The sequence below is a fragment of the Thunnus maccoyii genome, chromosome 22, assembly GCF_910596095.1.
Source record: "Thunnus maccoyii chromosome 22, fThuMac1.1, whole genome shotgun sequence".
NCBI classification, from domain to species: Eukaryota; Metazoa; Chordata; class Actinopteri; order Scombriformes; family Scombridae; genus Thunnus; species Thunnus maccoyii.
The window spans coordinates 17401019-17425216 of record NC_056554.1 but is presented as its reverse complement, the minus strand read 5'-3'; the positions used below and the strand labels follow the sequence as shown (position 1 = coordinate 17425216).

General features: G+C 37.5%; 2 protein-coding genes across 2 annotated transcripts; both read right to left on the bottom strand.

The window, feature by feature from the left end:
* Positions 1 to 2905: 2905 nt before the first annotated feature.
* On the bottom strand, positions 2906 to 10655 carry LOC121889341. Its single transcript, XM_042401221.1, has 7 exons — positions 10355 to 10655; positions 9099 to 9247; positions 7666 to 8859; positions 6970 to 7206; positions 6565 to 6783; positions 5535 to 5595; positions 2906 to 4952 (listed from the first exon to the last, which is right to left on the bottom strand). The coding sequence occupies exons 1-7, from the start codon at positions 10527 to 10529 to the stop codon at positions 3868 to 3870; spliced, it is 3120 nt and encodes a 1039-aa protein (XP_042257155.1). The 5' UTR covers positions 10530 to 10655; the 3' UTR covers positions 2906 to 3867.
* An 8264-nt stretch (positions 10656 to 18919) lies between these two features.
* On the bottom strand, positions 18920 to 21739 carry LOC121889945 (GTPase IMAP family member 7-like). The gene is made up of 2 exons (XM_042402189.1): positions 21733 to 21739; positions 18920 to 19851 (listed from the first exon to the last, which is right to left on the bottom strand). The coding sequence occupies exons 1-2, from the start codon at positions 21737 to 21739 to the stop codon at positions 18920 to 18922; spliced, it is 939 nt and encodes a 312-aa protein (XP_042258123.1).
* Between the last annotated feature and the right edge of the window lie 2459 nt (positions 21740 to 24198).

The window sequence follows — 24198 nt, the reverse complement described above, 5'->3', positions numbered from 1 at the left end:
CCCGTCTCCAAACAATTATGTATTTGATTACTGATAACAGTATTTGATTACTGATAACAGTCGTGGAGAAAAGGATTTACATGTCCAGCAAGGTGGAAAAATGTGGCAGATAATCATACACACACACACACACACACACACACACACACACACACACACACACACATTGACATCGACGACGTTGACAGTATGAATAGCTACAAGTAATAAAAAACAACACAGAATTTAAGACAAATAATAATAATAATAATAATAATAGGCTACATTAAAAGCAAGGGGAGTGGTAACTGTTCCCTTTGCCAAAAGCTTGGCTTCCACATCTAGTGAAGGTGACAACATAAAGAAATGACCATAACAGACAGCCAGCCTTATCAAGACAGCTGCATATCACACATATTTCCCCCACAGTGTTGCCTTAATACATAAGTCTATTTTCAATTTAACTTCCAAACTCATTTTAGGCCCTCATTCTAAGTCCATCTCCATCAGTGATTATTTACTTTTCCCAAGGTAACAAACACTGTTTATTCCACATTGTTACTCTCTATCACCCACCTGGATCTTATTCACAATTTTTAGAAGTAATTTGGAGAATTTATCTCAGATTTGTCACTTTTCCTGATTATATTCTAATTCTCGGTGACTCTGAATAAGCCTTATGTCTAGGTAAAACCTTTCTGGAACTTCTTGATATCATCCTACTTAGTGACATTACTTATGTTTGACCCAGAGGTCTAATTCTTATGAACAAACACCTATAACACCTAAGGCGGTCTGGGGTCTCCACAACCCCGAACTGGACAGTTGTACAAGCAGGACAACATAATAAACATGAACAAAGAAAAGCTTCCAAGTGCTGGGAGTGGTGATACTGTCTTATAAAATAAAATAAAAATACAAATATAAATAAAAAAGCAAAATAATAAAATAAAAATATCCCAGTAAAATCTCCTTTTAACAGAGAGCAGTAGTTCTTTAACACTGTTCCTGTCAAACCATCAGGCCTTGATGCCTTATTTGCTTCAGAAGTCCTAAAGCAAATGGGACAAACTGGAAACTTACTGCTTGTAGTATCACATTCAGTGCTATGATCTGTTATGCTAAACTTGCTATAAAAACACTGAGCTCATTGAGAACAAATGAGTTATTAATAGCATAACATTCTTCCTTCATACATGTGTCACATTGCCAGTGTGATATTCCTCTAACTATTGGAGATTGTATCTAATAAACTGGTCAGTACCTCCGTCTATCTCAGCAGGGAGGGTGAGTAACCTGATACAGGAAGAGCAAAGTTCACTCTCTTGTGTTGGCAAGCATCCAACCTGCCAAGGTTTCAGACACTGTTCAATGTTTTCACCATGCAGCCTCGGTGCAACAGGTGCAGGCATGCTGGGCCATAGTTGACAGTCATCATTGACCTTTTTATGAGGGCAAAGACAGTAAACAGTGTGCGACAGGAAAAACATCCAAACATTTAAAAAAACATGTCATTCTGCCCTTTTACTGTTAATTGTTTTCAAAGTGGTAACTCAAAGTGCTAGTTTAAAGCTGCAGAAATGCATTTTCTTCTAGTTATATATATATATATTTTTTAATAATTTCTCATCAAAATAGTTGCCAGTATTTATCGACTGTGTTTCTTGGTAGAGTTGAAAAGCTACAACACAGATAATATGAAAAAATGACAAAAACAACTCAAATAAAACCACAAACCTTGATCATATGTACACATGTGTGTTGTGTTAGTGATCTGTGATAAAAGGCAACGCTGTCTTGAGGTTGTAATTTAGCCGGACACAGCTTGTTTTTTCATTGAGAAAAATCTGCTACAGCAAACTCAGTGTTAATTTTAATACATCAATGATAAACATTCGATACTCGTCTGATATGACTTAAAACATCCATTTAGTTTGGTCATTAGACAAACGCCGGTAGAGAGCCTGAGGTCCAAGATGAAGCTGCGGTTTCCTGCATCTGGCTGACACTCCTATACCTTAACCTCAAACGTAAAGAAGTAGAAGTATCTCAATTGCCAATGTTCCACAGATGGTGTTGTAAGTGACAAAGAAATAAATGTCATTTTTTTGTGCAACGCCAGCAAACATCAGCAAGTATATGCTGATATACCACGTATATGGGTGTAGGAATGTAAGAAGCAAGAGATGTATTGATATAAAAAGAAAAGCCAAAGGCGGCCTCAGGGGGGTTTTTTGGTCGTCACCGGAGGTTCTTTTGCCAGCTTGCATTTTTTATAACTTTTATAACTTCTTAAAGTCCTAGAGAGGGTTTTTTCTCATTCTTAACTTTTATACTCAAGTTTTTGTATTTTACTTTTTATATTTGTTATTACTCATTTTTGTAAAAACCAAATAAAACTGGTTTGTAGTTTTATATGCTCCAACCAAAGTTCTTGACTTGTTCTTATCTCTGAGGTCTTCTAATAGCTCCTTCCAGGTAAGCTAAGACGCCCCTCTGGGATATGGCTGACATGAGATTTAAATTTATTTGTTGAAAATTTATAATGAACTTTGCATGTTTATGCAGTGTTTATTAATTAACACTATCAGTTGACATCACTTCTTTTCTCAGAGTAAATGTGTTAAAGGGGCACTCTGCCAATTTTACACATCAGTTCACTAGTCATTATTTGTCCTACCTGTCCCACAAAAAATGTATTAAATAGCCTCTTTGGCTCTGAAGGAATCTTTTAAATTCTAGTAATGTAATCAATGTTTGCATTAGACCAGAGGCCTCAAATCTTCATTTTCATTCAAAGCATTATTGCTTTAGGGAGCCCCCTGTTGCCCAAAGCATGCAGATCCAGCATGAGAATAAATAAATCCCATAAAAGCAGTAAAGATATAATATGACAAAATGGACAAATGAAAAGACTTCTGAGCAATTAATCTTAATTAATATTTATTAATTAATTTTATTGATGAAAAAATTATTTGTAACAAATATATGAGATAATTGGCAAAAAGTAAACTTGTCATCTTTCAACACCCTGCAATCATGGAGAATACACATTCTGATGATCACTTTCAGATATATAGTGACAATCACTTGAATCTTCCAGGCATACTGAGGTTATCACATCACAACCTAAAAGATATCTATATAAATAATGATTGTGCCCATCCTCCACTGATGGACAGTGATTACTCTGATACTTTGTGCTTAGCATTTGCAGCTTAAAGTGACACAGTTCCTCTTACAGTACCACATATTTATTGTTTTTATACATTATATTTTATACATATTATATATAACATAATTGACAAGTGATATACAAGTAAGTAATAAAAGAGATTCTTGAGAATAAACATTTCCCTCTACCATTTTTAGAGTCACTGCATTTCTTGTTTAGATTCTACTGTGGTTTTCTGCCCAAAAACATTCTTCCCATATGTTAAAGCTGCACTAATCAACATTTTTGTTTTAATAATTGTTAAAATGACTGAGAATCATCAACCAACTGTGCATTTCCCCTCAGCTCTACAGAGTTTTGGTTTTACGGCAAAACTCTCTTCAACCTTTTATCTAGTCTCAGCTTGCAGCAACAAAAAGCTCTGATGAAAACACTGTACAGCCACCTGACAAACACCAAACTATAGACAGACAAAGTTAGGGACTAGCTGGTGAACATATAGATGTTGGTGGAGACCTAATAGACATAAAAGGAGAGTTAATGCTGGATAAGCATTTGTCAGGTGGACAGAAAACAACAGAAACGCAACTAAATGAATGTTGCTCAGTGTATGCTGTAAATGTGTAAATAGGTAGTGCTGACTTTTAGTAGTGATTGTATGTGAATCCAGTTTTCAGTTTGTTCAGCTTCCCCCATGTAAAAATAACATAAAATCAGCTAATAGAGTTTAAGATAGATTTTCCTTTGTCCATGACAGCCTTAGCCGCCCTCTCTGCTGCCTCCATAACTGTTTCTGCTCCCTCAGCTGCTTCACTTCCTGTAACACCACCTATTATTCCTCCTGTTGTAGCCAAGGCTGCTGTAGACACACCTACCACAGCTGCAGCAGCTACTCCTGCTACTTCTCCTCCTATAACTGCTGCTCCTGTTAATGCTGGAATTTGTTTCACAGCATTTATGATTACTGTAGGCTTCTGTATGGCTTTGATAACTAATTTGACCATTGCTGCCACACCAAAAACAGCTCCTAGCAAAGTTCCTGTTGCAGTACCTGTCAGTTGGACCAAAAATCTATTACACACTCTGGTTTTAGCCTGCTTTCTGATCTCTTCCACTGACATGTTTCCTGATGACTGTGCAATATGCACTACCTCTTTCCGTATTTCTTTCTCTACTGCTTGAAACACCTCATTGGTGTAGTAGCCTCCATCGTTTTCCATCACCATCTTGTCCACTGTGTTGAGTAGCTTCTCCACATGGAACTGATTGCTCCTGTAGTTATTTGGTTGTTTATTGTTCCAGTATTTATTATCAAAGACGTGGCACCGACCACCACACTGATTCACCAGATGACTCAGATCCTTATTCTGACTGACAAACTCCTCGATTGTCATCCCTTTAGGGAGCTGTTCACCGTGAGTGAAGACAATTACAGCATATTTTAGAGCATCGTCAGTGAAAAACTCACGTATTTTCTTGATGACATCTTTCTCCTGCTCTGTGAATTTATCCACTTTGAGCAAAATAAGAAAAGCATGAGGCCCAGGAGCACACTCAGTGATACACCTCATTATCTCAGGCTTTACCTCATCCTCCTTCCTTACTACATCAAAGAACCCAGGAGTGTCAATCAAAGTGATGCTTCTTCCGTTGACAGATTTTGTTTTTGCTTCACATTTTTGTGTTCCAGAGTTGGGAGAGTCGTTTGTATCGAACAATTGCTCTCCAAATATGGTGTTGGCTAGGTTGCTTTTCCCTGATCCAGTTTTTCCCAGCAGGACGATCCTCTTAGTCGACACTAGAAGAAAATATGACTCTGTTAAGTGCATTTTTATCTTGCTTCTTTTCTCTCTTTAGCTGTTAGCTTTCAGATATGAATTTCTTTTGCTTTTTTGACTAACAGTAGACAGTACAGTTGGGTAGAATTTGGCTCAGATAAAGAAGAACTCCTAAACCATAACATGAACATGCTCATATCAGGAAAATAAATATAATAATGGGGAAATGCCAATGGCTAAATTGGTTGGAAAACAGACTCAAATATTTTTAAAAATTTGTATAACATATTTGTCTATAATATGGTGAATTAGTCGGTGCAGCAGTTTCTACATTTTCTAACACTGACAGAAGAAATCAGCTAAATTGTTCCACTACAACAATCTTCTTTTATTAACACAAACAACAAATACTTTTTTGATTACTCTTCACTGTGTTATCAAACCAAATGCAAAATTTGCAGGAATTAGTGAAAATATGCGACAAATTAACTTTACACACTTGTCCACTTTTCTCTTGCTCAATTATCAGAAGTAAGATGTGAAAAATGGACGCCATAGGACTGAATTCCAATTCTTTGCTGTCATATGATATCTATACCCACCTTGGTCTGGTTGGTGGAAATCTTTTGAGAGTGTCAAAGTTTCCTCGATGCACTGGAAGGCCTGCAGACACAAAGGAAGTACAGGCTTCAATACCAAATTCCAGTGTATGTTAATAATACTTGGTTACTACTGGTTAATAATGTGATCAACATTTTTTTCAGGCTAGCAATAATTTTGTGTGAATAAATGTGGCATTTGTAAAATAAGATCATACACACTAAATGAATAGCACCAGTTATCATTAGTGACATTTGGATCTCTGAAAATTTTACTCGGAAAAGTCAGCTGACTGAAGCCTTTGCTGCATTGGTGTTGCACTAAATTTGGAAAAAAACAGATTATCTGCTACTTACATAAAGGATTTTAAGTCTCACTTAAAACAATAGTCGGGCATCTAAATGATCAATGACATGTTTTTCTTAATCATTCCTCCTGGTCATACAGGACATTAAGCGATCCCTTAATAATGCACTTAAAATATACAGTACCAGTCAAATGTTTGGGCACACCATCCTATTCACTTGAATGAGAAAGTGTGTCCTAACTTTTGACTGGTACTATAAGTGATGAGGGACAAAAGCCACGATTCTATTTTTGAGCAGAATTGGATTTAAAAGTTGATCTGAAGATAATATGAGTCATAAGACTTTTTAATAAAAATGTCCTCTTTGTGTCTTGACACACTGTTTTCCTGTTCACTTGCAGTGGAAGGATCGTAACAGAAAGACACTTTGAGAAACTTTGAAAGATGTTGACTTGATTTGACTAATTTGGATTTCATATTTGCTTCAAATCAACTTTTAAATACATTTTTGGAGGGTAGGAGGACTGCGGGTTTGGTCCTCCATCCCTTACATTGAAAGTGTACTATGAAGGGATCTCTTAATGGTCAATATGAACAGGAGAAATGATTACAACAAGAAAAACCTGTCAATGTTCATTTGGGCACCTGACTACTGCACTTTGACTTTGAGTTCAATAATATCATTTGGAATAGTCAGTGTTTCTGATATAGTGCATTTGCATTACCATGCTAGACTCATCAGGGTGGATGACAATGCGGACCAGGAACGGTGTTTTGCTGGCTCTGGTCTGTTTAAATGTATCAACTTCCTCCTGTAGAACCCGGGCAACCACGCTCTCAGGAAAACGCAGGGCAATCCCAGCTCCAAGTACAGGGAAAGCAACAGAATCAAATCTTCTGTTTTCACAAGAAGTCAGGGTTTCTTTGATGGCCATTCTCATAACCTGGAAAATGTCAGAAATAGGAAACTTTAGGCTCTAGAAAACCTATAGCCCCCTTAGTTTACAAGGGAGAAGATTGCCTAATTTGATGTATATATGACAGTATTTTAAGACACAAAACACACAGAAAAGACCTGAATGCACACACACTCCCATACACGTACGTATCTATTTAACACACTATTTCACCTCGACTGCTGTCCCATCTGGGTCATCACCCCAAGGAACCAGGTTGAGGAAGATTACTGCTTTAGATGGAAGTGCAGGCAAACCCTCCACCATGACTGTGTCACCAGGCATCGTTTCTTCTCCAGCTTCCTCTGTAAACCTTGCAGCCAGCTGACCTCCAACCATCGCAGACAAAGTGTTTCCAACACGGGTAGAGAGAGGATCGTGGCCGTACATAGGAGATACCAGGGCATCCACCTAGGAAGAGAGCAGAAGATGTGGTGGGGTTTGAACACTCCACAGTTTGTTTGCTTTTGATTTATGTAAATTGTCTAGGTTTCCCTACTCTCACATTATTCCTGATGGTGTCTGCTTACTGTTAATCAATTGACAGCCACAGGAGGAAATACATGTTTCCCCCTTTAAAAACATGTAGACTTAATCTTCACATCCTTTTCTTTCATTTTTAAAAGGCATGCAATGTTCAGGTTTTTGGTATTTTTGTGTAATATTGGAGGACCAAATCCAGGATGCAAAACCATTTATCATGCAATTCCTATCATATGGAAAAACACATGTACAAGTATTGCAAACTTCAGTAATTCTACAGTGTTGAGAACTGTTCTTAGACTCTAACAAAATCATGGTCACAGTATGAGAATCTCTAGTCTTAACAGGTTTGACCAATTTTCTTATCATCTCAGCTGAGTTTCTCACCTGCTGGGTCTCGATGGTTCCCTGAACGATCTCTACATGGACAGTCTCTCCAGAACCTCCACCAGTGGCTCCACTTCCTGTGTTCTGGGCAGCAGCATCCGTCCAGAACCCGAAATCTCTTGGTGTATTGTTTCCTGTATTTATCACTTGGAGAAGCCTGTCACATGCTTCTCTCAGCTCTTCAACCTCTTTGGTGTGGCCCAGTAAGCACACTGTGCTGCCTGAACCAAATATGGCCCGAACCCTACATTGTCCTTGGTTCATCTCATTTTCCTTGGATTTAAGGTCTAACTGAAGCTCATATTGCACTGCAGAGCAGTTAGGAACATCAATATTTACTTCCTTGAACTCGCCTTGCAGTGCCTTTTCTGTGTCATCCAGATTATCAGTGAAGAGAGAGAAGAGTCGTATCTCTGTGTCTCGTAACTCTATTTCTAGGTTGTCACCAACGCCTAAAAAATTGCCTAGAGCCCCTGGACCTCTATATGCCTTTCTCAGGAAGGTTAAAAGATGTGGGCTCATGTCAGAAACAGATCTCTCTAACACCAAATTCTCCTTATCAGAGATCCAATGTCTAGCCGTAAGAATCTCCTCCACAGAACCTTCCAGGACTAACTGTCCTGCATCTCCCTGTGTCACCTTGACCCCTGGAAGATCTTGTCGCAAAAAGTGCTCGATGTCTTTCCAGAGGAGGCGAAGCTTGGCCTCACCCAGTCGACAAATATGGGTTTTCTTCTCTCTTACACATGACCTGTCCTCTATATCTCTCAACCTGGCATCCACCTGAGATTGTTCCCCAACCACAATAGCCATCCCACCCTCACTGTACACCTTCACCTCATCTGTGGTCTGATGAGAGCTGCGGGACTGAAGCAAAGCTTTCACTTTGCGAGGGTTTATCTCACAATGGCAGTGGTAGCGTTCCTGTAAACCTTTAAAGAGTTTGTCCACCTCACCTTCCCACTTTTTGACTCCATCTCTATCAACAGCACCAGGCTGAGCTAAATTCCTGACTAAAACCCTCTCTTCTTCTGGGTAAAGCCGAGCAGAGCAGGCCACAGAGGCAAGTTCTTCCTCTAGTTCTCTCCCAGCCTTGGGACTTTCCTTTAAGTAATGAAGGAGATAACCATCAAAACGTAGTTCATATTCTTCACCACTTGATGGAGGAGATGAAGCAAGAATGGGCTGCTGGCTCTGTGTTTCAGAAAGATGTTCACATAATAATGAGAAATGTTTGCTCTCTTTCACCTCCAAAATGCATAAAAAGTGTTGAATTTTAAATGAAAAGCCTGTATTCCAAATCTGATCATAAATTCTCACATACAGGAGTTATGATGCTGTATACAGCCTAATTGGTGCAATATAACAACATGAAATGAGGAAATATAAATGTTTTATAACCTTTAATTGAATGACAGAAATGTTGTGCTAACCTGCGCTGGAGCTGTGAAGTTCTGGCTTGGAGTCGAGGTGGAACTGGGAGAGGAGGAGAGAGGTTCCAGACTGCCTCGGACAGTGAACACCAGTGGACCGTCTCCAAGGTCCACTGAATGCTGATACTTCTGCAGAACTGCCTGCTGATCTGAGACAGAAAAAAGCAGATGAGATTATTAATAAGATTCTTTGTCTGTCTTTTTTTCTTAAGCTTGTTGTTCCCACTGTTGTCATGTATTGGGTTATATAGGTAACATGTCTAGTAAATGGGAAGTGTTGGGAAATGACCAAAGGAGAAAGCCAAGAGGCATGAAGTTGCACAACCCGCTTGGACAATAAAAGCAAGTAAAAGCAGAAGTTCCATATCATGATTCAGTTCAGGAGGTGCTATCAAATTAAGTATTAAGATAGGCACACAACAACTGTCTTTCCTCACTTCTCTCCTAATTCGCCTCCTTCTATTTTTTGCCAGGGCATCAAAATGAATATATCAAACACCCTTTCTCTCAAAGAGTGCACCATAATACAGAACTTCAGCATGAGTCATAATTACCCTGCTTTGTTGTGTCTCATATAGTCACATGTAAACAGGTTTTTAGCCACTAGTTGATTTTACGTCTTCAAGTGACATCAGTAGATTCTAACCCTTATCTGATATCTGTAGTGTACGCTTAAACTTTAAAGGACAGGTTCACAATTTTTCAAGTCTGTCTAACAACAATAGTGTTTTGCTCGCTGTAATCATTCCTCCTGTTAAATGTAAGAGATGGGGGGAAAAATCCACAGGCCTCGTTTTGAGCAAAAATGTATTTAAAAATTTATCTAAGGATAATATGAGGCTTCAACAGTCTGAGTTAGTCTGACTTATTAGTAAAGGAGTCCCTTTTCACTTACATTGAAAATGCGTTATGAAGGGATTGTGGTCAGTATGAACAGGAGGAATGATTACAGCAAGAAAAACAATCAATCAATGTTGATTTGGAACCTCACTATTGTTTTTGGACAGAAGTGAAAAACTGTGAACCTATCCTTTAAGTAAACCGGAAAAATCTGGCTGCACTGGAGCAAAGTAAGTTTCACTTTCTCGGGAACTGAGACTTGAGACTGAAACTTGAAAAAATACTGTTGCGTGTCATAAGTGATGAATAGGCCTGTTATTTAGTCAAGTCAGCAACTTTTTCAAACATTACGCAAGAGACAAAGAAATAAAATAAAGTAAAAATATGAATTGACAATTGTGCGTCATGTGTCCTACCTTTCTGATATTTGAAAGCTATGCTGTAAACTTTTTCATTCACTCTTATCAGTGGTCCGCAGTCGCCTCCGCGAGATTTGCGGTGAATACGGAAATACTTCTCTATCTTCTTTTGCTGCTCTTTCAGCAGGCTGTGGCACTCGAAGAAAACGGGATATTCGGTCAAATCATCCATCGTCCTCTTGTGAAAAGATGAATAAGGCTAAAAATCTGCGGTATCCAGTCTGAGGAGCGCAGCAACCCTGCCGTCCTCTGCAGGAACAGCTACGCACCGAGTGACGACACAGCAGGAAGTCCCAACAAATAACATGGGGGAGTTTCTATATCTGGGAGGCGCCTACCACGTCTCCAAACCATACAGTATATGCTCCAAACAATAATGTATTTCATGGGGGAAAACAGGATTTTCTTGTCCAACAAGGTAGAAAAACGTGGCAGTTCATCACACACACCACACGATAACACTGAGAGTATGAATAGACTCTGCAAGTAATAAAAAACAACACAGAATTTAAGACAAATCACCGTGACCCTTGTGTTTTACTACTACTACGAATAGTAATAATAATGATAATAATGATAATAATAATAATAATAATAATAATAATAATAATAATAATAATAATAATAGGCTACATTAAAAGGAAGGGGGGTGGTGACCTTTCCCAGTAACTGTGCTTCCACATCTGATGAAGCTGACAAAATACAGAAATGACAATAAAGCATTGTTATTACATCAGTTAAAGAAATATTTAATGAGCTCTATGTTATATGCACTCATTCACAGACAAAGGAATGGGAGGTAGCATTATACAATCCAAAACTGTCGATAATACATGATGTCTCATTCCAATTAATATTTATCTGATGTTAGCTCTACAGACCTTCCTGTTATAATCCTGAATGCTGCAACAAGTTCCAGATTCGGTTTTACAAATATAAGCCTTAAATATAAGCCTTACTGATGAATGATCTTATTCTTGAGCATAAAGCTACACCTGACTCATGATTTTCGGGCTAATAAACAAGGTGGAGGTGTCGCCTTAATAGGTATGTAAGTCTATTTTCAATTCAATTTGAGGCCCTTATTCTAAGTCTCCATCAGGGATTAATTACTTTTCCCAAGGTAACAAATGCCATTCATTCCACAAAGTTACACTCTTTCAACCACCTGGATCTTATTCACAATTTTTATTAGAATTTGGAGAAAACTCATGTTTGTTACTTGTTATTTATTCTTATGATATTCTAATTCTCGGTGAGCCTGAAAACGCCTTGTGTCTAGGTAAAGCCTTTCTGGAACTTCTTGATATTATCCTACATAGTGACATTACTTACATTTGACTCAGAGGTCTAATTCTCATGAATAAACATCTATACACACCTAAGAAGGTCTGGGGTCTCCAGTTGTTCTTGCAGGTAGATACAGGTGGTAGCATACATTTCTTGACAACTAATCAACATTAACAAAGAAATAAAGCTTCCAAGTGCTGGGAGCAGTGATACCATCTTATAAAATAAAAATACCCCAGTAAAATCTCCTTTTAACAGAGAGCAGTAGTTCTTTAACACGGTTCCTGTCAAACCATCAGGCCTTGATGCCTTATTTGCTTCAGAAGTCCTAAAGCAAATGGGACAAACTGGAAACTTGCTGCTTGTAGTATGACATTCAGAGCTATGATATGTTATGCTAAACTTGCTATAAAAACACTGAGCTCATTGACAACAAATGGGTTATTCACAGCATAATAGTCCTCCTTCATATCTGTGTCACATTGTCAGTATGACATTTCTCTAATTTTAGCTACTGAAGATTGTATCTAATTAACTGGCAACTATCTCCATCTATCTCAGCAGGGAGGGTGAGTTATCTGATTCAGCAAGAGCAAAGTTCACTCTCCTGTGTTAGCAAGCATCCAACCTGCCGAGGTTTCAGACACTGTTCAGTGTCTTCATCATGCAGCCTCAGTGCAACAGGATAAATCTCTATCAGCTGCAGACATGCTGGGCTGTAGTTGACTGTGACGCTTGACCTCTGTATGGAAAGGACGAAGACAATGGATGTGTCCGAAACCACTTAACAATGTGTTTCTACCAAGAGCTTCCTTTATTGCCGTCTGAGACTTTGTTTTCCTCTAGATAAAATTCCCTACAATGTGAGTAGTGAATTATTGAACAATTTTGGATAGAGACGCCCAGATTAGCATCACCTTAAGATATATTGTACATGTAATTACTTTGCTTTCCCTAAAACCTGATAAAAAAAAAATCCAAGATCCAAGATATCTTCATTTCTCATAAAACAGTTGTAGTTTGAAAAAAAGTGACATAGTGGACCCTAAATACATCAAAACAAACATAACTGTGGCATGGCTTTCCATTTCTCAGCAGCCATTTTATGCAAATAAGTATTTCAAAATGTTGTCAATCCAAATGGAACGAGTGAAAGCAAACAATTCAACAAACATGTCACATTAAGTGGGATAAATCTGCCATAATATAATCGTATCAGGCCATAACACAAAGCAGCAGTAAATGTATTTTAAAGATTTTCAAAAGTCAAACCTTCAACATAGACCGATGTGGTGTCTAATAAAAAATATCTAAGCTTGGAAAGCTCAAGCGACAGGAAAAACATCCCAACAATTGCACAAAGCATGTCATTCTTCCCTTTTACTGTTAACTGTTTTGCAATTAGGAAACTGGTTTGAAAGTGATTACTCAAAGTGTGGGTTTAAAGCTGCAGAAATGCATTTTCTTCTAGTTATATTCATTTTTAAATAGTTGCCAGTATTTCTTAATTTTGTTTCTTTGTTAGAGTTGAAAAGCTACAGAGCAAAAATTCTATTAGTGGGCAAGGAAGGCCTTACAGTTGTGATGAGGCAGGCTTCAACATTCATTTCACAATATTTAATTCTTGTAAAATCATATCCTCTCAGTTTTTTTGTTTTGTTTTGTTTTTAGTGCATTGTGTAAAGCACTGTGAATTGCTTTTGTGTATGAAATGTGCTATACAGTACAAACAAACTTGTCTTACCTATCATATGACATCATTTATATTTGAGGCCCAATTGCAGCATGATCATTAATGGCACACAGAGAAAAACACCTCAATATAATGTTATCACCATAATTTTATCAGTTCCGCATAACATGCACTGCTTGAATAAGATCCACCGCCCTTTAGCCCGACGCCAGGATAGAGAGGCTGAGTGAACGTGGTGTGGACTTTGTGCAGCAGAAACATGGTGTCGGAGATGCTATAAAAAGACAGAGTACCTACGTTATAATCCAGGTATACTCCGATCCTTGAGGACTGGGGTCCTGACACTGTCATGCTTCTTGTGCTGTGCTGGAAGGAGTAGCCATGTGGGGAGCATTCTAAACTCCAGGACTTGTCATTCTTCCCAGAGACAGCACAGCGTGTAACGTGTAGGGAAGAACTTCAAAGGCAATTCTTGCTTTGCATTTTTCATTTATTGCCTATTTGTTTACAACCTAACTACTACAACCTAACCTAACTAAGAGAGTCCCTTGAGAGCACTTTGCTTGTGTCAGTAGCTCAGCTTTATCTGTGGGGAACATCCCCAACTCCGGGAGTGATGTGGCTGTTACTCCCCTCACTGAGACCTGTTGATAGACGTAACAGCGGAGCAGAGGAGAGAGACTGAGCTACAGAAGTAACTGACCAGCGCGCTGGTATTTATGTTTTATTTTTTCTTCCCGAACACAAATAAATTTTAAAATATTTGTACAATATATATATATTTGTAAAATAAATGTTTGTAAAAAACTCACTATTTGTGCTTTGCTGAATAATAGATTTGTATTTGGGCACACCACTAATAGATACAAAATGGATACCCATTAATCTAGACGAAAGTTATTATGGATCTAATAGTATTTATGTAAATTTGTGACAGAAAGTGGTTTAACGGAAAACTGTGGAAAAAGGCCTCTGAAATGGGTCAGTGAAAATAGTCAAGGAAGGAAGGAAACGCATTTCAAGCTTGGTCCTCTCCCTCAGTAATGCTGCCCAAGGTAGAGAGCCAAGTTTGAAATGTGCCCAAGAATTTATCAAACTTGTCAGTCATATCAGGGTTTGGTAAGTTCAGAACCTCTTGTGTCCTGACTTGGTTCATCTGGTAGTCTTGCAGAACCTCTTTCAGCTTGTTCACATTTTCATTGTAGCCTACCAGTTGTACTCTGGTCATCATAGCTCCACTGGGACCTGGGATTAAGCTGACATCCACTCTTAGCTCTCGAAGGTTTGCCTGGTTTTTGGCTTTGATCAGGATTTCCTTCACTTTGTCTAGATCTTGAGGTAGAGCTGCGGTGCCCTGCAGCTGCACAGTGACATCACTCAGGTCTCTCAGCACTGCTGCCTCAGCCTCATGCAGGGCATCAGAGGACAAACTCGACAGTACCAGGTCTGACCCAACCTCTACGGCAACAGGGTTTCTGAGGCTTTGCTGGAGGCAAGTCTGGTACTTAGAGATGACACCGCTGGATGTCATGAAGGTCATTAAAGCTGTAGACAGCTTAACTCTCTTTCTTTTTACCTTTTTGATCAGTTCTTCAAGTTTTGTCACTCCTAACTGCACCTCATTGTCAGGGCCCTCCAAGATTCACATTACCTTGGAGGATTTTAACTTCTGGGCAATGTGCACACATTTCTCGACTAAACTCCTCTCCTACCAGTCTGAACTACTTCTCCACAACTGGGAGTTTCTTACGAGTCGGCAGTCTCTTCTCCAGATTTGCTATTCTCTCCTTCACAGCCTGAGCCTCTCCCACAACCACAGTGTAACCACCCTCTGTGTACACTTTGATAACATCAGTCACAAAGTTTAGGTCCTGCAGTAGGATTTTCACTTGTTTTGGCTCAACCACATGATAGCAGAGGTAGCTCTCAGTAAAACCAATGAAGACCTTATCCACCTGTAGTTCCCATCTCTCTGCAGCACTGCCACAAGCTCCTCCAGGCCCCTTCTCAATATCCCCCCTAACCACTGCCTCCTCTTCATCAAAGTTTACCTCCACCTTGCAGCCAATAGCAGAGAGCTGCTTCTCTAAGAGTTTGAATGCTTTAGGGTTGTCTCTCAGGTAATACAGGAGGAAAACATCCGTCTTGAAAATCTTCTCAAGGCCTTTTGTGTTCTCTTTTTTGAACGTCTAAAGGAGAAAAACAACAATAAACAAATTATTTTATAGTAATGTAAGTCTAATCAGATTACTGCATTTTATTTTCTATAAATCATAAAAAAGATGTCATAAAAACTTTGAAAAAGACTCCTGGGAAATCCCTCCACACTGGTTTGACTAGATCATTTTGTTATGATGTTCGTTTTTACCATAATTATGCAAGCGTTGGCCTAGGTTACTTAAGGTCAATAGTACCCTGTTAGCTCACCTGTGAGGGACTGGTAGATGGCTGATCAGTGGGTTTAGGGGTCTGAGGCAAATTGGTTTAGCTCACAGTCAGTTGTAGCTCCCCAGAAGGAAGGGAGATAGTGTGAAACTTCCTCTGCAAAACCCTTTCCTGGTCTGTAAAACACAACAAAGTCCAGTCCCAACAAAAGCCTACATTTAAGCTCCAACTACAAAGTAAATTCTACATATAACTCAGTCTAACCCGCTGTCATAACTTACTTTCTTTTTCCTTAAAGCACATTTTATAAGTGTTGTCTCCAGCCTTGTCAGTCATTCCACAATCACCGCCCCCAGAATAACGTCTTTTCTGAAAGTGTCCCCTGATCTTCTGCTTCTCTCTGTCTGTCAGCTCTTTAGCTTCAAAGAATAATGAATGTTGGTATTCATCCATTTTACCTGAACTTATGGAAAAAGCTTTTAATAAGTATGACACTTCTCTGTATGCCACCCTGCCTCCTGAGTGAACAGTGTGCTCTGAGGGGCTTTATTTTCTTTCACTTTCCCTTGTAAATGATACCGGATCAGCTCCACATGACTACTTGCAAATGGACACATCCAAAAAACAAAAATAGATCATGTGTTATTAAGATGCAATGATGATGATAACATTGATGATGATTATATGATGCTGACTGTAGGATAATCATCCACCTATAATCATGATGACATCAATTAGGTTTTGGACATTTCTTCCATTCATGTGTTGTGATTTCCCACCATGGAAAAATAAAAAAACCAAATCTAAACTGAGGAAATACTTTGACACAGTAAGTTGTTTAAAATTAACATCATGCAGCATTACCACTTTGAACCACTAAATGTCCTACTCAGACTAAAAACTGTACTGATGCAATGTCAAAAATAAAGCAGCTGCTGTCAGCTTGAACACAGTGCTTTATAAAGACTGAGAATTACAATCACAGAAAAACATAGACATAATTAGCTCAGCATGAATTGTGAACAATCTGCATTTAGTTGCAAGGTTATGGTATGATTACAGTTGGCTAAGATTAATATTAAGAGGTAAAGCTACAGAGAGTGAAGAGGAGAAACCACAGGGCCACATCTGCAGAGGCACTTGGGGTAATTTGAGCTGACCAAAGGATCGCTACTGAGATCCCAAAATCATTCAACTCACTCACACTTGTTGTAGATAGTTTCAGTGGTGATAGTTTTAGTCCAGGATTGCCAACTCTCACGCTTGTGGTGTGTGATACACTTTCACCTTAAGTCTCCCTGCCCAAACAGTTTTCACACCAAAACACTGCAACAGCAACAGAGATAAACAGGCAAATGTATTATGGTCAAAGTCTGATATAGTAATGGTTAAACTAAGTGAATGACTTGCCATGCTTAAATTGACAGCTCACATTGCACCAAAAAAAACTGGTTCTAAAATATTAAGAACCCAGGGTATTAGTATTATCACAGTGCACATGTGTGCAGACACAAACTCCATCAAAACTCTCTACAGCTGTTAAAGCTGACTGACAGCTGATCCACCCTTGTATTATATTGAAAAGTGTTCCTAAAATAGTATCCACCCTAACATACAGTACATGAGGCAAATTATTAGGCACAGCTTCACTATTACGTACACCAGTACACCACCACCACCCAGTATGACCTCAATAATAAACATAAAGTAGAATTATCACCTTTCTGACAATGTAAACAAAAACTGAAAATGTATAAGCTCTGTAAAATAATTTATGGCAGAGCTGTTGTATTGGATTGCATTAAATTGCACAGGTGTTCCTAATAAAGTGCATGGTGAATGTATATAATATAATTCATATCTTTTAAATTATCACAAAGATGATTAATAAAAAAACTCCTCTAAACTCTTAATATGATATTTCATCATAAAATCCAGCATTTGCATTGCAGTTCAAAGGATCATCATCTCTCTTCCCACCGCATGTGACACCATTAATATATTTATCTTAGTAACAATATGTTAATCAGGGAATTTTTCTTTCTTACTTTGCCAAACTAGTTAGATAGTTACCAGCTTTAGTAACTTTCAAGAGCTGCAGCTGCTTGCTTTCATTTCTTGTAATCTTTGAAATTCTAATCAAAGCTTTGTCTGGGTTTTGGATAGAGGAATGTATCAGGGGGAGCATGGCTGCACTTTTTCATTGCCTTTAAGGGTGGTGATGTGACGGTGTGTGGGATGGTACAGTTTGAAAAGAATGTTGTTCAATGGGTTCATTAATGTAAATAGGCACATTCAGTTGGAGGATATTAACAGGCTGTATAACCAGAATAACAGTTGGGTACTTTTCACCACTGGAGGTGATTTTACTGTACTCAAGCATTAAAAAACAGGTTGCAATCTTTGGAAACCTTAGAAATTGTGATTGTAACTCAGTCTGGTAGTTTGAATCTTAAAAAAATGAGAAGCTACTTTGAGGTGTCATCTGTGTATTTATTGTACAAAACAGAGACTGGAAAACACTTATAAGCACACAGCTGTTTAATGGTTAAATAACTCAACACAAGCCATAACTTTAGTAAAAAACAAATAAACACAAATTGAAAAAAACAAACAGAAAAGCATTTTTCAGCATCTCAAAGTTATGAAAAGTTTAAATGAAGAGTTATACAAACAAATCATAACATTTTTTAATCTTTCAAAAGTACAGAAGTCATCACAATATCATAATAAATGTCTATTACCTTTCTCAGATAGAATTCATTTTGATTAACCAAAGGAGTCATAAAAAAGCTATATAAAGTCCTATCATTAATGATCTGTGTCATTTGGTGCAACAAAAATGAAACTGAAAAAACTTAACAACACACAACATGCAGCTATTAACTTGTTGAATGACAAAATGCAAAAACTCTTCAATAAAGAGTAAACTAATAAAAACAAAAAACCTAACATTAATCACCATCTTAAAGTCATGGAAAGTGCAACATAAATTGTTATAGATCATTTCAGATTATTGAACCCTTTCATCTTTCAAGAAAGCCATAACATGACAGTTTGATGATTGTCAAATTCATAATTAATGTCTTAAACCTGTCCTTAATAGATTTACTTTTTGATTATCAGGAATTTTTAAGGGGGTCCTTTTAAAATTTTCCACCAAGTCAGTATCAACAATTTTTCAAACGTAAACATCATTTGGCAAATTGGTTCCACACAGTCTCCAATATTTTCTGTGCGGCTTCCCCTCGAGTGCCCGCTCCTTCAGCTGCATTATATCCCATCCAACCGCCCTTTATTGCACCACTCTGAGCGGCCAATACTCTTCCTCCTGGTGTTGATGTAACCACACCAAGCAAATCTCCTAACAATGCACCTGTTGCAACACCTGCAAATCTGACCATCATTTCAGAAACATTGATTTTAGCCTTATTTCTAATCTCTTCCTGTGTCATGTTTTCTGATGACTGTCTAATGCGCTCCTCCTCTCTCTGTATTTCTGTTTTCACTGCTTTTAGCATCTCATTGGTAAAGCAGCTTCCATTGTTTGCTTCAGATATTTTGTCTATTGTCTTGTGTAGCTCTGCCAGCTGGAACTGGTTGCTCCTGTAGTTGTGTTCTTTGTTGTCCTTCCAGTATTTATTATCAATGACGTGGCACCGGCCGGCGCATTTCTTCACCAGATCACTCAGATATTCACTTTGATTGACAAACTCCTTAATTGTTATTCCCTCAGGGAGCTGGTCACCTTGAGTGAAGACAACTGCAGCATATTTGAAAGCTTCCTCAGAGAAATGTTGTTGTATCTTTTTGATGACGTTCTCCTGCTCAGTGTATTTCGCCACTTTAAGCACAATGAGAAAAGCATGAGGTCCAGGAGCACACTCAGTGATACACTTCACTATCTCAGTGTTGAGCAACTTCTCAGACTTGCACGTGTCAAAAAAACTGTGAGTGTCAATCAAGGTGATGCTTTTTCCATCTACATATTTGGTTACTGCATGAGAATGACTGGTTTCAGAGATGGCAGCATGGCTTATCTTGAACACATCCTCTCCAAATATGGTGTTAGCCAGGCTGCTTTTCCCACTTCCAGTTTTTCCCAGCAGGACAATCCTCCTTGGCACTAGAAGAGAACAATGACTCTCTATTAGTAAAGTATATATTTCACTTTTACTTGTTCTGTTAGCTTGTCCTTTAGGTTCTGAAAGTTATTTTCTTAGGGCTGCAACTGACACTTATTTTGTTGGCAATTAGTCTGCCAATTATTTGTTCAATTGCACAATTCATTATTTCGTCTATAATAGCAAAAAATATTTAAAAAATGGCCATTTAGAGTGCACAGCACAGCAGTGCTTTGCGCTTAAGTCACCATGCTAACATGCTCACAATGATGTTTATTGTGTATACCGACTATACCAACTACACCAAGTATAATGTTTACCATCTTTTGCCACATTTGCCAGTCAGCACAAAATGAGACTGTCTTCCCAAGAAAAATGACACAATAGGTCAGAATGTCAACTGCCCAAAAATGACATAGTTATGTCTGAGTGAGAAAAAAAACACATAACTCTGATCGTCCCATAACCTTAATGTCATGGTTATTATTGTAGCCATGACAATGAAGATCGCCTAACTTAAAGCAAGTAGTAACTTTAACCCACACCACGTTTCTTTAACTTTAACAAAGTGATCATTTTATCCCAAACCATGATCTTTCCATAAACCAAACAAAGTGTTTTCTGTGCCTAAACCTAACCAGACCTGAACCAAGGCGTTGTCACATCATAAAACATCATTATTTTTTAACAGTGATTTGAAACAGTTTTGAAAAGCAAAGACAAATGATGTTGTCCTGCCGATTACTACTGTTATCAGCACCAGATTAGAAAACACTCCTATGTATCGTTCCGGACTGCATGGTCAAATGACTTATTCGGTCATTTAATTTGGAGAACTGAGGATGATGGAAATGTCATAGTTTTGCAAGAATTTGTTCATAAACCAAAGTATTGAACAATTTTATATTTTGGCCTGATGATGGTGCTAGATGAAAAGTTAAAGGAGACTGGGGACAATGAGTGTTTCTATAAATTTTCATGACAATTCATCCAGTAATTATTGAGATATTTTAATCTGGACCAAAGAGGTGGACTGACAAGCTGACTGGCAAACAGACTGACAGGCCATCTGTAGAGCCATGCCACTATCATGGCTAAAAATGACTTAAACAACTGTTATAAATGTTGAAGATTAATTTTCTGTTAATCGATTAATTGACTGATTGTTTCAGCGCTAGTTTTGCCCTTTGATTTCTGGTGCTTAAGAAATAAGCTATGTGAAATATGATTCAGTAAGAATACTTTGGTTTCAAGGTTGTTGTTTTTTTTGGATTATATACTCAAAATAGCATAGCAGTCAACTGCACAATAAAATTCTTAAGATGAGACAACACCAGCATTTATTAGTCATAATAATAGTGAATATAAAGTTGAAAACAAAGCGCAATAGGTAAAACAATAAAGCTATATATAAAACATAAATGGCAATACAGAGTATTGATAAGTATGTAGGGTACCCTGCAGGTTGTATTGCACTTAACCATATATTATTGCACTTGATGTGATTGGACTGATAACATTTGCTTGTTAAGTCTCGGATTGGAATGACAATTTAAATTGATAAACATCAATATATCAAATTTTCTCATAGCAGTGAGTGAGTTTTACATGAACACATGAACAGATGAACACAGAGCACATAATTATTATTGACTGAGAGCTTGAATCAAATATTTCCCCGATTTTAAAGCATTGTTTTATGTATTTTATGGATAATTTAGGCAGCAGCTAATCTTGAAAGTGTCATTATTGAAACAAAACATTGACACATTGCAGCAGTTTTGTTTTGATCTATTTCTTTCTTTTTAAAGTTGTATTTGTGACAGAATAATGTACAGCATGTTGCTCAGTGTTGACACCGATATGAAGCAAGATCAACTCACTGTCCATGTTGTCAAAAAAGAAATCACAATAGTTATCCGGACTGCTTGATGTCCTTGCTGCTTAATTTTCCTCCTGTGTTCTAGCTGTGGTTTGACTGTGTTGCCATTTCCTGCCAGTCTGACTTGTTTGTCAACTGTACCTGAACAATGGCAGTAATGACCATCCCATAATTCACTTGTAGTGAATTGTATGTATCCATGTAGTCAATCTCACATATGAAAATAACGTAATATCAAATTGATGTTCAATACAATTTAATGTAATGCAAAAACATTTTATATTTTGGATATTATCTCAACAAACAAACAAAAACTTTACAATTGATTGTAAGATTAATTTCTGTTTAAAATTGGCTTGACATCATTCATTTGTACAACTGAATTTTGTAAAATGATACTGACAATGTATCAAAACAGGTAAAATAAATTAGACCTAAAAGTAGCAAAATAGAAACAAATTAACACGAAGAGAATAAAACATAAAAACTACATCAGGTAAAGTAAAACAAGCAGAAATTATTTAACATTTAACATAGGTAAAAATGAATATTTAAAACTGAAGACTAAGAGGATAATATTTGCAGATTGCATGGTTGGTTTGTGACATTGGGTGTTAACAGCTCAGTAATATAACCAGTTAGAGCTTTAAGGGTATTGAATATATTATGTTTTAAAACTCAAATTTATAGAATTTATTGAAATTGGAAGGAAGTGTCAGGGCAAAGAGGTCAGTGAAAAATGGTGCATGTTAAATCCTAGCAACACTATTTTGAATGAGCGGCAAGTGGGAAAGGATTAGTCTTTTTGTTTTTTTTTTTTGTTTTTTTTTACCAATGCCAGTAAACAAGACATTACAGAAGAGAAGACAGGATGTACAGTAATGATTGTATAAATAACAGTTTCCAAAGAAACAGGTAGAAGTGGAACCTGATGTGATGCTTAGCTAGATAGATAATTATGACACACTGCTGACAGTGCAGCTGACAGGTTGTGACTGGGATATTATTATGCAAATTGTACACAGTGTATAAAAACCTATAATTGGCAACAAGTAAATGCAACTATGTAATAAATTATTTGGGTTTCTTACAATCATTACGGCATTTACTGCCCCTCAAAGCTCCATATTTCCCTGCAATGAATGATTAAATACTCAGTGTTATGAGTGCATTTTACATTCAAATAGTGAAAAACAAAATGGCTTTTTGTTATTGTCATCTAGAATATTACATATGACTAATAGAGTACTTATTACTTATTACAAATGTCAAAGAGGAAGAGATGGCAACTGCACCTTTTCATACCTTTTTAGGGTGGGGTGTTTTATCTCTGGGTGAGACAGAACAAGATGAAAGGACATTTTTTTATTTGTTTTTATTGGCAACATCAGCCACAGGGAATCAACTGTACAAAGAAAGAAACTGAAACCATGAACGCCTTAGTGTTCCAAGTGTGACCAGTAACTGCTTTTCTACTCCTTTGTGAATGTGAACAGTTTTGGCCTTTAGGAATATTACCGAATAGAACCCACAATTATTTGCTATTCTTGGGAACCTCAGAAACTCCTTAACGCTCTGTGTGTGTGAGCATTAAAATGAACATTAATGTTGCACACATCCTATAAACAGACCAAAACCAACAGTCCATCTCTCAATACTTTCCAACTGCTCTAACCTGCCTTTGACACTCTGACATGGACCCAACCAGCACCAAGCACATTTAAAAACATAGATCTTAAAAAACAAATCAAAAATATATCGTTAAACACATAAACACATGCTTTTAAGTTAATTACTCATAAAAAATTAATTTTTGTTTTTCCACAATATTTAAAAGGAATTACACAATGTTAATGGTTACATGAATAAGCAAAAATTGAAACATTTTTTTTCTCCCCCCTGCACAAATGAAAAGCCTCACTTAGTGGAGCAGATTTCACAAATAAAACTTTATCATTCTAATCCACTGCTATGCTAAAGTAAAGGGGAAGGATGGCCAGATCATACTGCTAAATATGAATAGCCTTAGCTATGTAGGTAACAGATTCCATCAAGTTGTGTGTTAGCAGATGTAGCCTAACTTTTGTACACAAGTCCACTATTGGTCATATCACTATTGAGAACATGCCCATCGCTTTAGTAAAATTTGTTTGTAAATGAAATGGTACTCATCTTGAAAATGTCCTCTGTATCCCTGTGCCATATTTGTTCAGTCCTACAGCCCCTCTAATACTCAGTCTGAACTGTCTGATTTTGTTAAAGTGGGTGGGGGTCGATACTTGAAATCCTGCACTCAAGGTGGAGAGAAATTAAGTAATCAAGCCAATTTCATTAAATTACTACAATTGAATTTTGTTTTAAATCAATGAATGCAGAAATTTGAGTTGAAACAATATAAGGTTGATGTAATTACCTGGTAATTACCAGCAGTATTATGTCAACACAACTCATGATAATGATAATGATA

Excerpts from the sequence above, each read along its gene's own strand:
- LOC121889341 (XM_042401221.1), bottom strand. The coding sequence starts at position 10,529 with ATGGATGATTTGACCGAATATCCCGTTTTCTTCGAGTGCCACAGCCTG. Across the intron at positions 8,860-9,098 it reads ACTTCACAGCTCCAGCGCAG|AGCCAGCAGCCCATTCTTGC; the intron begins GTTAGCACAACA and ends TCTGAAACACAG. Across the intron at positions 7,207-7,665 it reads GAACCATCGAGACCCAGCAG|GTGGATGCCCTGGTATCTCC; the intron begins GTGAGAAACTCA and ends CTCTCTTCCTAG.